The sequence below is a fragment of the Melanostigma gelatinosum genome, assembly GCF_949748355.1.
Source record: "Melanostigma gelatinosum genome assembly, chromosome: 10".
NCBI lineage: Eukaryota > Metazoa > Chordata > Actinopteri > Perciformes > Zoarcidae > Melanostigma > Melanostigma gelatinosum.
In genome coordinates this window covers 18,528,810-18,545,806 of record NC_136643.1, presented here as the reverse complement: position 1 = coordinate 18,545,806, position 16,997 = coordinate 18,528,810, and the positions used below count along the sequence as shown (strand labels likewise).

General features: G+C 41.6%; 1 protein-coding gene across 1 annotated transcript; it reads left to right on the top strand.

Moving 5' to 3' along the window:
- Positions 1 to 1,394: 1,394 nt before the first annotated feature.
- Positions 1,395 to 16,016, top strand: vwc2l (von Willebrand factor C domain containing 2 like; the record flags this gene model as incomplete). Its single annotated transcript, XM_079277744.1, has 4 exons — positions 1,395 to 1,781; positions 6,233 to 6,331; positions 11,247 to 11,376; positions 15,865 to 16,016. The coding sequence occupies 4 exons, from the start codon at positions 1,395 to 1,397 to the stop codon at positions 16,014 to 16,016; spliced, it is 768 nt and encodes a 255-aa protein (XP_079133870.1).
- Positions 16,017 to 16,997: the final 981 nt, after the last annotated feature.

Below are 16,997 nucleotides of genomic sequence, written 5' to 3'. Positions count from 1 at the left end.
AAATATCAAACAATGACTGGCTTCAATCTCGTTTGGTTTAATTTTCTTACACTCTTAACTTCTATCCTTCTGGATTTTTGTATTGTTCATGCAACCGCTGGATGTATGCAACAAGACAAGACTGCAGCTTTCTAACATTCAACTGCGTCGTTGGGAAATATTGAATTGACTCTGTCGAGAGGATTTTTCGAGCTGTTTTTTCTCGGTCTGTCTCTGGACGTGTACTGTTTATCTCAAAAAGGTGAGTCCGATGGGGATAATCGTGAAGCAGACCTACTTTTACGTGGATATCGTTTTCTTTCCACTGGAAAGGGGGAAAGCACGTCTCCAAAAGGCTGGTGTTTAATTGCTTTTAAACCCATCATCACGACCGTGAGGGCGGATTATAGTGTCTTGAGGAGTCTGGGGAATTTACCCCGTGGATAAAGTGAAGTTTCCAATAGGGTGACGATCTTTAATCTGCTCTAGCAGTGTGTTCGGCTCTCTGGCTTCACACTAAGTGGATATCAAGCTATTTCAACGCGGTGAGTTTGCCCTATGTCGCGTGATATGCATCCCCGCTGGCACTGGCATTTCGATTGATCTGTCAAGACACGCAGCATTTATTGACCAAGCGATTCCAAGCCGAGGCGAAATATTTATTTCCAGCTATGCATTTCTTAACTGTCTGGATTCTGCGTTGTGTTTTCCCCCTTCTCCGATGGAGTGGTGCATTTTGGGTGAAATCATTGCGCATTCATGATTCCGGGCATTTGCATGTTACATGACTGATTCAGTAAAAACAGGTTACTGGAAGTCTAGTGTCAGAATAGTACTTTGTATAAGAATTGGCTTCGAGGCAAATAGACCAATATATAACAACCTGTTGTCTCTAGTTGCTCTGATCGAGTTCGTAGTTGTACAAAGATAGCTAGTAGGTTGTTTTTTTAATTAACTGTGGAGAAGAATACTGTGAGGAGTCCACTCCACCCAATTTAGATAGTGGATGTTGCAACCTTTTCTTTTATAGTTAGACGTTCACCTATTGCTGCGATTTTGCTCAAAGAGAATAATAATAATAAAGCGAGGGAGCGAGAGAGAGGGAGAGAGAGAGAAACTTAAATTATCCCTACAATGACTGTTTGCAGCAGTGAAAAATGCTTCAAATGAAATGTAGGATATTTGAAACGTGACGTTCACTGGTTTATGAGGATGTGCAAAACAATAGCAGTGGAATCATCACCCATCACATCATCTCTTATTTTCTTCCACTGCAGCCCATTTCCTCAAGTGATGATGATGATGATGATGATAACAATAATGAAGTGCAGGACGAATCTGGAGAGGATACCGTGAGTCTAGGGATGACATCAACACAATTTTGTTGAACGTGGATATCGATGTCGCGGTGAAGGATGGGCCCTCTCCTCTCGGCCGCCTTCGTCCTCCTGCTGGCCCTGAACGCCGGGTCTCCGGCCTCGGTTGGTAACCCCGCGGATTACACCACGGACGAGGCGGAGCAGACCGCCAGCGACAACATCGGCTTCGATGACTACCGGGGGAAAGGGTGCGTGGATGACAGTGGCTTCGTCTACAAACTCGGGGAGCGCTTCTACCCGGGACACTCGAACTGTCCGTGCGTGTGCGCGGAGGACGGGCCTGTGTGCGACCAGCCCGAGTGCCCTAAACTGCACCCCAAGTGCACCAAAGTGGTGCACAATGGATGCTGCCCCGAGTGCAAGGAGGTGAAAAACTTTTGCGAGTACCGGGGGAAAACGTACAAAATACTGCAAGAATTCAAGGTAAGAGCTGAGTTCTCCAACCTCGATCGTTTGAAACACTGAGTCATCAACTTACAAAAAACATGGCAAAATCCTCGCACTTAACAAAAGTTGCCATCGACATTTCCAACAGGCTTCTTTCTCATATTGGCTAAAAAGGAGCATGATTTTTAACCCTTACCTACTGCTCATATGTAATGTCTTCACAGTATTCCCTCATAGTAAGTGTCTATACCAAATTTTTAACTACAGATCTATTTAAAATATCTAAATAGCCTATGTCTCATTCATACATGTATGATGAATCCTTAATAAATGTTTCAGAGAGCAGGGAGAGTGTATTTTCTAAGTTTTACAACATTCGTTTTTGGAGAAAAACAACTACTAATATACATTATAATGTCTTGTTTTACATACGACATAAAAACATAAAAGTCATAATGACTTAAATATATTTTATTGAATTTGAAAATGGCATGAACATTCTGGAACTGTTGGAATTTATAATAAAACCATGTTTAAAGCTACTGTTTCCTAACTAATTAATAGCATTGTATTTCAACTTTGTTTTGCAGTACAATGATAAAATAGTGAGTAAGATCACATTTCCACTTATTTGAGGGCTATGGCGACACAACTGATGCTCATGAGTTGGTTCCATCTTGCCAGGTTGATTCAGTCACCGCCAAAGTCTGGATGCCACGGAAGCAACCGTCTTACTTATGGCTGTTTGTCTGGGTTGATATATGTCATAGACAATTACATGAACACCCCTAACTAGACTTACATGCTCATGTCAAATGATATACATCGATTAATTCAAACACGAAACAAAACCTGATGTCTCATCGAGGGGAGGAATTTTAAGTGCAGTTGACCAAACACCCACACACTGCTTTTGGTCTTGCAAACTGTTGACAGCAATAGACTGTTCAATGCTATTTAGTGTTGAAACATGGCAAAATACAGCACAACGGCAGTATTGACCTGTGGTGTCGGGTTGTTTGGTTTGGGTTAGAGAGGCTTAGTGTGAGTATATACTGCAGTAAAAGTATCATGAAAATGTGTTTATTGGCCTAGGGCACAAAGATGGCTGCCTCCCAGAGTGATGTCATCTCCCCCCCCTGCACCATCAACTGAATATTCACCCAGCATTACTAAATTGGCAGATGCTATAAGAGGATTTAATGCTTTGAGTTTTGGACACTGGGTCATTGCTGGCAGACTCAGTTTCCCCGTGTCTCCTGCGAAGGGAGCAAAGTTTGTAGACTCTGTGTCTCATCGGTTGTTATCGAGCGTGACAGTTCTGCCTGATTATAAATAACATTGTTAGCATGACAACTAAGTTCTGTGTTTAAATTGTTTCTGCCCCTGCTGCTGAAACATCCTCATTCATATTCCTGAACAATTGATTGAAATATGATATGACTGCTCAATGCTGCCCAAACAACAGTTTAGCTCTGTGGTTAAACAAGGCATTCGGTCTGTGCAAATATATCAGTAACCAGTTAAGATTAGTAAGTCCACTGTAGTTGTGTGTGTATTCAGGACTGAATTTACATTGGAGGGTGTTTTTCCCATCTAACTTATTGCAATCTTTTTCTGGATCTACATTTCATGACATAACGTTAGAGGCAGAAAACCTAAATCTAGTGATCCCAACATTTGAGACAAGTAAGCAAACTGGAAGAATGATGGCTTGGCCAATATCCTCTTCATTTTTAAAAACAAAACTATATGTTACATCACTTTTGTCCAGAAACTGATTTCCGTGGACACATTGTTTCTCACAAACATCCACCAAGTTTTACTAGTTTTTAAAATTGGATGCACAAACCAACAACAGCTCTGGGACAAATGGGTTCTCCCGTTCGGGTGTGGAGAGGATTTATGTTCATAAGTCACTTTCCAATCATCTATTTTGTCAGCCAGCTCGAAATGATAGGCACTCCAGAACTAAATGAACACTTGAAAATAAGCTTTTGAAATCATTTTCAACATAAGCATCGCCTGTGGAAGATTAGCAATGTTCAACAGCGTCGCTAACCACATACCAGAGATCAAACAATGTGCAAATCCAAATAAATTATTGAAACAAATCAACATGTACAATCATCCAAAGAGGAAACCTCTCATACATGTAAAATATGTACCAAAACCCACACAAGTCTGAGCTTGTTACCTCATCTAAGCGTTCTTCTGAGAGAGCATGAATATGTTATGCTTTCAGCCTCATCAAGATATATAAGCCTGAGAGCATTTCAGCTATTTCGCACTAACATGCCTCTTATCAGACATAATCAATGTTATATATATATAAGTAGCAACTCATTGTGCTATGGTTGAGGTATTCTAACTAAAACATAAGCAGTATTAATCGCTTCTTATTTATTGGCCACTTTAAGTAAGCGGAGCAAGATGTAAACTCAGCATATTATCTCCTTGTGAAGTGGTTATGGTGAATGTATTAGCAAACAGAGCAACATTAGCATTCATATATCTGTAGCCACCTGATGCATATGTCTCTTTTTTGCTGTGTTTTCGGTCTCGACCAACCCCCGGGGCTCTTTAGCTGCTAAATGCTCCACTGAGTGCACCAGCCATAGGTGCTAACTTTGCTCTCTGGTGTTGCACAAGTAGCAGGCACTTCATTTAACACAGCTTTGTTGCCGTAAACCTCTGTCTGATGCAACTAGAGCTGAGCATCGTCAGTGAACCAAAACATTAAAGCTGCGGCCCTTAAAACCAAGCTGAAGATACATATTGCTAAGATATCCCATAGAGCTGAAGGGACCAGCAGAGTCTGTGATCGTTGTGTCACCTCAAGCTAACTCTGTCACACTACACATACGCCATTATTATAAAACTATTGATTAGCTTTAAAGTTAGGGAAAGATAATAATTATGGTTGAATAATAAAATACAAAGGCTGACTACTACTATACCAGAGGAGCATGAACCTGTGCTGCCTGTGTTGAAGGCAAACAGACGTATATCACTTGTGCAGAAGAGTTGCATATGAATATCATTTGCAGCAAGTGGACAATCACACCAACAGCTTTTAATGAAAACCTCAATGCTGTTTACCTGTCATGCAAGGCTTCAGCACAATATTTTGTCATGTTTATTTCAGTTTACATAATAACTTCAAGGTAAAGCGATCCAACCTCTGCTGGAAGATGTCGGCACATGTCACACCTGTGAATATTAGCTGTCCTGTCACTGAGACAAGGCGGGCCGGGGGGACACAGTGAGTTAAGCCAGATAAAATGAAGACAAGCATCATTATTTATCATTCTGCTCCAGTTTATCCGTATTCATTTAAAACCGTCATAGTTGCTTTTCATGTGTCTGTCTTTAGTACATCCAGCTGAATGAATTAACCATCATTTTTTTTGCCTCAGGGGCCAATATGCTCGTGCCGAATCAATTTGTTGAACAAATAATTAGTCAACCATAATAAAAATGGATTAGCAACAATTAAAATATGCTATTGCAATTTCTGCTTTCCTGTGTTTTACATTTTTGTTATCATTATTATAGTAGTAGTAGTAGTAGTAGTTTAAAGTCATTTGTTTATTCATCAAAATCAACAATCAATTATTTGATAGTGAAAATAATTGTTAGATGTGGCCATGAACATTATGCATCGGCACACCAGCATGACGGTGACACACTTAAGTGTTGCTGTTAATAAGGAGTGAGTGGGATTCGCCCATTTAAAACCGATGTACTTAATCTGTACTGATTGGTGTGTTTGCACATCAGACAGCATCAAGCTCAGTCCTGCATTGGGATGCAAGCCCACAGATTGTGTGACGGCCACTGCGAGTGCATGATCCTCGCAGTTTGATGTGAGATCAAGTCCATCAATAGCGCGGCTCAGCCGCATGCTAACCTTGACTGGAGGGCCCAGAAAGGAAGGACATTCTTCGTACTTGAAAGAAGAAAAAAATATATTCTTTTGTTCTTATTGACTATTTCAGTGATAATTGCAGAACACAATCAGGGAGAGAGGACATCTGTGCCAATCCGCCTCTCTTATCAAAGACCACACAGGTAACTAGAAAATCTTAGTGAGGTTTGGATCTCTTCAGTGAACACATGAAAGCTTCGGAACCCTGCAGTGTTCAAGGAAATCAAATGGCGTCAGTAACTGATACACAGGCTTCTATTTAAAGATGCCGACAGGTTAACCTTTGGCGAGGGCCTCATTGGCATTTCCTTTGCAACACATGGATGGAGTGTGACTCCACTATATCTTTACACAACACATAGCCGTTAGCTGCAACAGTAATGCTCTCAATTTGGAATTTAGCACCTCTAAGTATATTCAGCAACATGGCGTTTAATACAGTGTAGTTTTTTTGTAAGTGTAGATTTGCTGCCAGTGGGTGTATTTTCAACTTTTTTGCTATGTTTCTCTGTGAGAGAGTCATGCCACTCAACCTTAGTAGGTGTTTCACCTACAGGGTTCCCCATCAGATGAGGAAGGGACCAGTCCGCCCAGCATGGCTGCCGGCGTCCCTCTGGCCCCAGCGCAGCTGCAATCAAGAACCGGGAGATATAGGGTGAGTTCAGATCCCAGATCGTCAGGCTAGGGCTGGGATGTGAACTCAAATGTGAACAATCCCGTGCGTCCTGCGATTCCCCTAGGGAAGGAATGCAGAGTTAAAAAGGGGGAGGGCTCTAACACTTTTTTAGTTACAAAGGTGCACACAGTAGATTTCAACCATCAGACTATTATCTTGAATGATTTCTCATTTAGAGGCAAGTAATGTTAATTGATTCATTTGCAAGTAATATCAATGCTGAAAATTGCAGGCTTAATACTTCGTGTCTACTCACCTTTCCTTAAATCCCCATGAGACAGGTACGAATCTACAGTACAGTTAAGGCCGCCTACTACTGCGTGGGGCTTAAATATTGAGGCAATTTCATTTTCCTTTTGTGATTCGTCTGTTTTTTTGTGACATTTAATTGTTCTCTCAATACATCAAAAGTCTTTGCAGAACTCGGTGTATCGTAATTGCAGAAACGTGCTGTGAAAGCCCATGTGCAGACAATCGCAACAGTGAATTTTATAAAAGCATGCGCACACACAGAGCTGCCTACACATCCCACACAACAGTAATTAGTGACTCTGTTTTTCGGCACTGACACCTATGAGACAAAACAGCCATAAAAGCTGTAAAAATAATTGCCCAAAGAAGTTGTCTGATCCAATTTGCCAGAGGCAGGAAGGGCCCTAGTTAGGAGAAATTATTGAGTGAAAACAATTAGGCCACAAATAATTTTCCAAAAAAGTTTTTTTCTTGTTTGAACCTTAAGGTGCCCCTGAATGGGTGTTTTTAGCATCCAACTCCCCTCATCCACAAATCCTCCTCTGTCTCTCTCTCTCTCCCCCGTATTCCCTGACCACCAGTGAAATGTTTCTTTCGACTTGGACAACAGCAGTTTGTCTGTCAACCCATTTCCGTCACTCCTATTAAGCGTGCATGGGTGAGATTCCTGTGACCCTGTTGTCCAGCTTCAAAGTATTTGACTTTATCATTTGCCCCGCTAAAGGTTATTTAACTATTCATTGCTTCCCCGCCCCATCTCCATTTGTCTCAGAGTGGGAATGAAAAGCATTCTCTCTAATACCCAGCCATTAAAGGACAGGGACAACAGGAGACTTTTCGTCACCAAAACATCTGGCAGCACATTTATTTTTAAAGGTTAATTGTACTGTAGTGAATGAACACTAATGACCCTCACAAATTTGACTCGTAGGCCTACTTTAATTCAATGAAACTTTACGATTTTAGTCGCAAAACACATGCTCAGTTTATAAAATATGCATTTTGATAGATGAAACTACCCAATAGTATATACAGTTGTTAAAATGAGTTCTATCTTTACATTCAGATGATGCATCGACGGTAACAAATGTATTCCAATGATAGAATAAATGTAACACTTTGGATAAAGCCATTTCACAAAATGAGTACTTTCAATACGATTCGATGCTAATACTTGTGTGTATTTCTACTTTAGTATGATTTTGCAGGAGCTTTACTTGTACCAAACTCTTTTTCACTGTGGTAATTCTCCTTTTACGTAGGTCTTTTAATTCGGTAAAATATTACATCTTCCACCACTGTCAGGATCAATCCTTGAACCAGAACACTGATAATATTTGTAACACTTTATTTACCTAATATGAAATTACCTAAAAATCTAAATGTCACAAGTTTATCGTATTTATTAGTTATTTGTATTTGACGTCATTACAACAACAAAAATAGTGCTTTTTTATTGCATGAATTGTGCTAAATAAACTTCACTATGCTCGTTTTTTTGGGCCATTCTTGCATAAAATAATCAGTACGTCAAGAAGCCAGCTGCTCTTAACGTACTAACGTACTTTTCATTCTTAAAATAATTAAATGAATGTCAACCATTAAACAATGACTTTAAGTCTTTGTTTTGTTGTTTCTGGATCACATTCATTTACAAACATATTGATTGCATCGCCTCAAACCACATGAATAATACATGTTAATTCTTGTGTTGACTTTAATCCTTCAATTTTCCAGCAGCCACTATTCCAGACAATGCATTTTCTAGGAAAAACAAGTAAAAGTTTGAGCAGATTTAGTCATGCATACCGAATGTGTACTTCCAGGACAGCTATATGATGTCTAATCGTCTTCTTCTCTATCCTCTGAAGATAGTAATATGCTTCATGGGGAGAAAAGGTGCCAGATGCAGACTCCAGTGAAACCGTGTCTAATTGTTTCCATTGTTAGTTTTAGAGACATTTCCTTGTATGTTTGGCAGCTGATCAAATATTTATCAGAATTGGTGTAAGCTGGACCCTTACCATGCACTTAACTAATTGTCTCGGTCCTAGAGAGAATCCATGATTGTACTGTGCTTTTAGCACTAATCAGAGACTTCAAACTAACATGTGATGGACCATCCACTGCTCAGTAAAGGCTGTTAAAGAGAAGAATGTTCTGTTGTCAGTCTGTTGCTTTTATTACTGAAAGAACAAATAACTATTCGATGCATGTGTTTGTGTTGTTGTAAAGGTCAAGTTTCCATGGACACTAGGATGGTTTTAAGTTTTATCCTGGCAGTGATCATATATGAGATATGAAATTCACAGGGGACATGAGAAACCTGGTTATTCATATCCTTTGGTTATTATAACAATATCCAGATTTCTGAATGTCTGCATCAATACAGGTCGTTCTGACTCATCCACATCCAGCAACTCTCATTTCAGTGACTGCACCAGGACTCTGGTGCATTCTGGTTATAGTTCCCCCATCTTATCAGCAGTAATAAGTGACGAGAGCAACAATACAGTTCATCTTCTATGTTGGAGTTTCAGACATTCTCTTCAGAAAGTGTTTCAAATACATAGGCCAGACGTGACCACAGTAGTTCCTACAGCTACCCTTCTTTTTGTATTCTTCATGTGGGGTGGAAATAAAGTAACATTGGTTCAATACGGAGGCCCTCTAATGATGCAAGTCTCCTCCTTATGGCCGGACTTTGGGACAATCTTAGAATCCATCCCATGTCTGTGCTTCATTGACTAATGACTAAATAATGAATTCCATGTTTCTGAAACTAGGATTTCATGTTTATATGCCAACATACAACTCAACAGGATTATTACTGTGCATGTAAACACCAAAGTGGGATTGAACCTCCATGTTGGCAAAATGTGGTCCATCTTCCATATGTATGAGACAGCATCTCGCTGTGTAATTGGTACATTCCTGTATGAGCGCTCAATCTGACGGAGGGGAAGATAACTGTAAGGCTGATTGATTTACATATGTTTGGCAGCTGCCAAACAAATATGGAATGTGTTTTATACCAGGACACGAACAAGTTACAGACATTTCCACATAAATACAGGCGCTGTTCTTGCACTCAGTCATTTCCTCAGTCAGATTTTTTTAGTTTGTTACTGTTTTCTTGCCCGATGTAAACATCATATATGAAAATAGGTTAATCCCACTGGACGGTTGTCTGAAATATCAGGACGTTTAGCTGTTACAGTTGAGACAGTTTTATATATTCTCTACCCCACCCCTCCATCTTTTCATGTTGCTCATATTCAACCTGTGGCTGCAGTGCATTCAGCCATTAATTCAACAAAACATGCAAGCCTGGCCACTTCCCATTCGATGCATGTTACTGCATCCTGGCAAAATGGGCTGATACAAGTCACATTAAAGCATGCATTATTACCACAGCGCTTTCATTTCATACAAAACTGAAGCGTGGAACTGTTGTTGTTGCTACAATTCAATTAAAGTTGGTGGAAATATGGCTGTCTGGAAACTGTCTGGAACTAATGCAGTTTGGGATAGGTGATGGCAAAATTACAACAAAAAAATGTATTTCACAGCACAACATCCAGCATATGAAGGAATAATAAAAATGATGGAAGTTTTGTTGATAGACTTAGTCACTTTACTGCCAAGAGAAAGACTAGAAGTTTGATACCAATCTTCTGGCACTAAATATGTAGCTGGAGCCAGCAGCTAGCTCGCCAAGCTTAGCATAAAGATTGGAAACAAGAGGAAGCAGCTCCGTCAATTAAAAAGCTCACAAATTAACACGATGTATCTCGTTTGTATAATCCGTACAAAGACCTAACAAATGTAAATTTATGCATTTAAATATTGACTGCAGAAGTTTGGGAAATTTGTGGGCGTCAGACGGATACGTGAACTACTTTAATATGACTTATCAGAACCATTTGTTTGGTTTCAGTTGCTGCTCTCCACGAAAATCACATATTTTATCAAATGTGAGCCGCAAAAGGGTTATCAAATATGAAACATATGCACCCTCTAACCTTAGTACAGAGTGCTGAGCCGCTGATCGAGCAGACCCAGAGCAGAGACGCCCTCAAAAGACGAGCAGAAGAAAAAACCTAATATGTCGAACAGTTGACCTTTCGTGATTTGGAAACAGTTTGTATTTTTCCACTCCATGTAATTGCATTACAGTTCATTTGCCGGTCAGGAGACTTCGTAAAGATAGAGTCACGTGAGCGGCAGCAGCACAGAGAGCTGCATAGCACTGATTTACATGTTGCAGAGGTGGAGAGATAAGCCTCTGAACTGTTTCCTGAGGCAGGCCGCAGCAGAACGCAGCAGAAATGCTGAATATCATCAACACTACTTTGTAGACTCTCTTGTTAGTTATTTTATTCAAAGTCTGCTCCAGGCTCTTTTTGTTAAGACACAAGAAGCCTAATGAAACTGGCTTGGTGAATAATTGATTAACTTTGTTTATGAAGACAGTATGAGATGCATGTAATGGGAATATTCTTTAATTGGGAAATAGCACAGTGGCAAGGCTGTTCATTCCACTGACCAGTCGTAATCATGTAGAGCACGCGAACGGAAAAAGGTGAAACCTGCTGAATCATCTAACCCAGATGTCTCTTCCCTCCCCCTCTGCCCACAGCCGTCACCCTGTGAATGGTGCCGCTGCGAACCAAATAATGAGGTGCACTGTGTGGTGTCCGACTGCGCCGTCCCAGAGTGCGTGAACCCTGTGTACGAGCCAGAGCAATGCTGCCCCATCTGTAAAAACGGTAAACACTCTGGAATACAACGCACGCTCTTACAGAAGTCATTACATTTTCATTAAAACGATGACGGCAACTTTGTGCTATCGCCATTTGATGGCCGCGCCTTTAGAGGATGAGGACGTAATTGGTGTTTTATGAATTAAAAGTATTACCTTGGGCCCGTTGGACACTAATGAGCAGTACTAGTTTTGATTATAAATGACACACTAAGCAGAGTAAACATTAGCCCATTGATTAAAGGCATGGTAGGAGGGACTAATGGGTCCTCGGAGAGCCTTTTATCTCCCAGTGCCCTGACGCCCTTGTCACACACAGCCAATCCCGAAATTAGAATTATAGGATTCCAATGGTTCACTGGCTATTTACAAGGCGAGGAGGGAGATTTCCCTTTGCCAGCACCAATCCTGAGGGACAGATGGAGCTTTATGACTAAAGTACAGTAACTGTTCGACTGCAATGTGATCCGGGCTGGAATGCCAAACAGCAAAGTGTGCCTATGGGTAATATTAAATGCAGTCACAACACAATGTTGTATCCTCTGTTTTGTCATTTGGCTCAAATGTAAGCGTCAGATCATTTGAGAGCTGAAAGAGCTGGCAAAGGAAGTTTTCCTAAACTCAAATGAAAAAGCTGACAAACAATTAAAGATGCACTGTCATGACTACTGTATGCTTTTTCTTTTCATTATGTTGAGTGCCATGCCAAAATAAGGATATTGTTCACGAGTATTCCTGTTGAAATACACTGAAAGGAATGTCCTGAAATATCTTTTCTTTTGCTTTCAAGCAGCGGTTGACCTATAAATGTGAGAAGAAGCGGATGCTAAATGGCTATTTCACAACAACTACCCACATTTTCTTTCACCCTTTCTTCTCATTTCTTCTTTATCCCCCTTGCTTTCTTTCTTTTATTTCAAAACACATACAAACACATACAAACACACACACAAACACCCACACTAACAAAGCTGCAGTAGCTGCTAGAAAGGGAGCTAATCCAGGCTGACAGGACACAGTGACACACTTGGCATTTCAGGGTAGGCCTGCCGTTTCCAGGCTCCCCACGGGTGCATGGTCAGGCTCTGGCAGCCAGTTAAATCTCTATGGGAGCTGAGGGCTGTGGGGAGAGGACAATGAACAATGCTGTTTAGCTCTCGTTTCTTTTGGCCAAGGGACAGGGGGCTGTGAAAGGAAGACAACTACTTATGTGCTTCGGCTTGACATGCAATCAGTGGAAGACAGTCGTACATTTGTCGTCTTCACCTGCTGAAAGTGTTTGGTTTCAAATCACGATGTGAAATGATTTCAACCCTCCGAAATGTCAATGTGTTTTCCCACAAGGGAACAATTATTTGACGCGGACATGAATTGCAACAGTTCATATGGTTTGGTGTGGTGATTGTGGTGTCTGCTTAACCCCAGACCCATCAGATTTAGTAAAAAGTTTTTAACATTTAAAGCTAGGGTTGGTAATGTACGCTAGATAAAAAAAATAGTATCCACATGAATAATCCAGCCCAAAGAGTTGCCAACTCTTTTCAAACGAAGGTATCTAGCAGCACTCGCTCCAAAAGTTACTAAATACAGTGAGAAAAATAGCCAAGTCGGCAACTTCATTATGAAAGAAAACAACGACCATGGTCATTGTTAGTACTCATAGCTGCCAAGCTAGCACGTTGTGGTAGACTCCGGTGATGCGCAATGAGTGCTCACAGGTAGGCCAATCATTCCATTTGGCGGGAATGAAATGATTAGACGGGTCTTTTTGGCTTACGAATGCCCATTGTCAAAGCTTTCTATTATTAGGATCGCCTGCCTCTTGGAGACCCTGAGAACAGCAACAGAGAGCAGAATGCCGCACAATGGAACAGTTAGCCAGGGTGCTTATCTCTGACATCCACGTTCATTGAGTCCGACTGATTCAGCTCTTATCTTTATCATGAATTATATACTGGTGTAAATATATCAGGAGATACGTGTAATTATATATTTCTCATGAAGAAAATGACAATGAGAAGTGTGTTGGAAATGGCCAGCATTTTCTCACTTTAGCCATCTACGTATCTGCCTGAAGACGGCCATCATGGATTTTTAACAGACAGACACGGTAGCAGTTCTATATGTGGCTACAGTTAGGTCACACATTCAGACTGACGTCACGCTTGCAAGTGTTTGTAAATTAAAGGTTTTTGGCAGATGAGTTTGTATGGAAGCATTTCTTACCTCTAGGAAAGAGCTATAATCACATTTGAGCCAAATAGACTGCAATCAGCCCTAGTACGCATTCACTCCTTACGATGCAGTCACGGAAAGTATGATGTACTAGGACACAGGAGAAACAGTTCCTGACTTCACTAAAATGTATTGGCCATGAATCGATCACAAGCTCGGATGGGCGACAGTGTGCCCTTCGAATGGGTAACGGGTAGCTGAAACCGTGTCCTTGTGGCTCTGAGTCTATTGTGCAATAAACAATCACACTTGGCAGCCAGGACCAGTCCTCCTCTTCCCTCATCAACCTCTACCGAGTTTGTCCTGTAACCTGTGCCAGCTGTCCAGAGGCAGATCAATGAGAGTTAAGACTTGGCAAGCGTTCTCAATGTCTCCTCTAAGCTCAGATCAAAGGGCTTCTATCAGGTCCAAAAAGGACTCAAATATAGAAATAGAATGATTTCTATTTTTGCTGCACTGCATTTCTTTGACAGATTTAGTTGCTACTTTTCAGGTTTCACATTTTCATACCCTTCTTGTTTCGTGAAAACCATGCATCTCCAAATTTGATCATTTAGAATTGTAGTGTTTTACTGGTGAACTGAAGGATGAAGTGTTCGTTTTTGGAGACGTTTCTCCTACTTAAGACTTCTTAGCTGGATAATGCATCGTCACAGAGCTGAGAAACAGGGCTGTTTTTCTGAGCTCGTGAAAAGTTGACTTTGTAGAGATACGTGGTTCTCACAGGACAGCGGAGCTACAAACACAATGATGATCGTATCGCCTATGACGCAACGCCTATTTTCAGTGTGGTGTAGATCATTTTACTTATTTAAAAGTTAGGTAAAAGTGTGACTTTCAATATTTATCAACCAAGACCACGATCTTCAGCAAACCTTAATCGTGTGCTCTGAGTTGCCCCAACACAATCATAAAAAGCACTCGTGTCACAGCAGACATGTTGACGAGTAGGAAAAGAACAGATGTTCCGAATGTCATTGACAATGGCTCTGTCCCAGTAAGCCGTGACAGTCAACCAGCATGCACACAACCAGGACCCCGAATTTAAAGCAGCTAAATGGAATACAGCCACTCATTCATTTTAATTACCTTATTTTGTATTGCCTTTCCTACTGTGACATATCAACGTGTCTTCCAAAAAAAGGGCCTATTCTGTACACAAGTTGAGTAATTGTGCAAGCAGCTGGCCCGTGTCCCCAAAATGTACCCTGCAACGCTCCGCGGGTCAACTTCCCATCCAGTTTCACTGCTAATGTTAAGTTTGCCTGGACTAAATCAAATTCACTGTGACACTAAGATGTCCATGAAAATAAGATGTAAAAGCTACTGCGTCTTCAAGAGTTATGACGCATATGAGGTTTTTACGACTACTCATCGAGTCTTGAATCCAGCAGGTTTTACGGCTCTGTATACTGAGAGCAAAGTCACCGTCACACCAATTGAGCTGCTGATTGCTTCATCGAGATGATTCAATTTGGGAAGAATTCCTGGCACCTTCTGGCTGTGTTCTCTCAAAAAGTAGAGGGAGATTTACGCCACCTCAAATCGCCCCGGGTCAGGGAGAAACAAATCAAGATTGAATTATTTCAAGTGGTATTTCACCAATAATAAATGCATCGCATTCCCGTATTCGGCTTCCACGGGGGCATATCCTAAAATGTACCCAGGATTAATCTGTCTCTCTAGCTACTGAGATGATCAAATACATGGGTATGAGGTGTTCCACTGGTACACAATCAAAATGGTTTTAGAATTGAAAATCCGTGCAAGGAAACCCGACATGGGTTTCAGGATAAATCGGATGTCAAAATGAATCTGAGTTCTATATTGCGCAGGGTGTGTGTGTGTGTGTGTGTGTGTGTCTGAGAAGAGAATCATGTCAGGAATTGCTAAAGAGTTCTGTGGCCTTTTCATACAGACTGAAGTGATTAACACCATCCTCCCTACTGCCTCTCTCTGTACTCCAGCCTCTCTGCACTGCCAAGCCAGCGCCCTGGCAGCTTCTCTGCTCGCAGCGCATTAGGATGCAAAGCGCTCCATGTCGAGGGAGAAGGGGAGACTAACAAAAGCGCTTTAGTGTTGCAAAAACAAGCCCATCGGTGCATGCCCGTGAAAAGATCTGTACGTCTGCTCTGACTCCCCGAACTCCCTGCAGCACTCCACCACCCCTCCAAAAAGAGAAGGCCTCAGGAGAGCCACATCCATTTCTTGTCGTTCTCATTCCTTCTTTCCTGTCTGTCTCCCCCTTCCCATGCGGCAGGTCCAAATTGCTTTGCTGGAACGACGATCATCCCAGCCGGAATTGAAGTAAAGGTGGACGACTGCACCATCTGCCGCTGCCACAACGGAGACTGGTGGAAGCCGGCGCAGTGCTTGCGGCGGGAGTGCCTCAACGGCCAGACGTTGTCATAGAGAGACTCCACAGGGGGATGGTGGAAAAGCTCAGGCATGGCCCTGCCTACTGCACCATTTTGTATGATTGACAGGGCAGGAGCACAATTCCTAAGGAACCTGAGACAGCGCAGCATCGAAGCGATGCGCTCACAAGCTTCACACAAACACAAATGTAGTCACTGAGAAGTCGGAACTTGTCACAAGGCTGTTTCCACCGTTCAGTTGTAATTGTCCTATATATATTTTCAGAAGTTGACTTGCTGCTCTCACACAAAAAAACTTTCTACGCTCCTTGAACACTTTCCTAAGCATTGGCAATGTTGGATTGCTCATGATTTCTGTACGTATGTCATCTGCTTGTTGTACTTGTCTCTCACAATCACGCAGGTGTTGTAATATTCCCAACAGCAGGAAAAACAAACTGTAAGCACACTTCACAGCGCTTTTTTTCTTGTCATACGAAGATTGACGCCTGTGAAAGCACTGCAAAAGTGTGCTCCAGTTTCAACACTTCACTCCCAGAGCTTGTTTACAAGATGCACATCTCACATCAACGTTTGTGTCATTAGAAGACTTTTGACCGCTATGGCAGCAGTTCACCTCTAACAGTCAGACGATGATCCCGTTCATTTTGTTAACTGCTCTAAACACCCTCAAACACAGATTTTTGTTGCTCTCAGCATTCAATGGTTTTGAGTCATGTCCCAGCACAGGAAGTTGGAACTGTAGAATTAGTAAAGCAGGAAATGTGGTGGCAAGCAACTATGAGGAGAGCAGATGTATATTTCTGCAACACTGCATCAAAACCACAACTTTGGGCAGCCTCTTCCGGTTTAATTGTCGTCGTTGTTTTCTCTCAGAGGTCCATATCCTCCAAAATATTCCCGCTAACTAACTGCTTGAACTTGTTATCGAAGCAATTAGCGAGCCAAGAGCAGCCTGCTTTAATTTCCCCTAATCAAGGAGTATTCTGTGATAAATCATCCAGCTGGGTGCTTG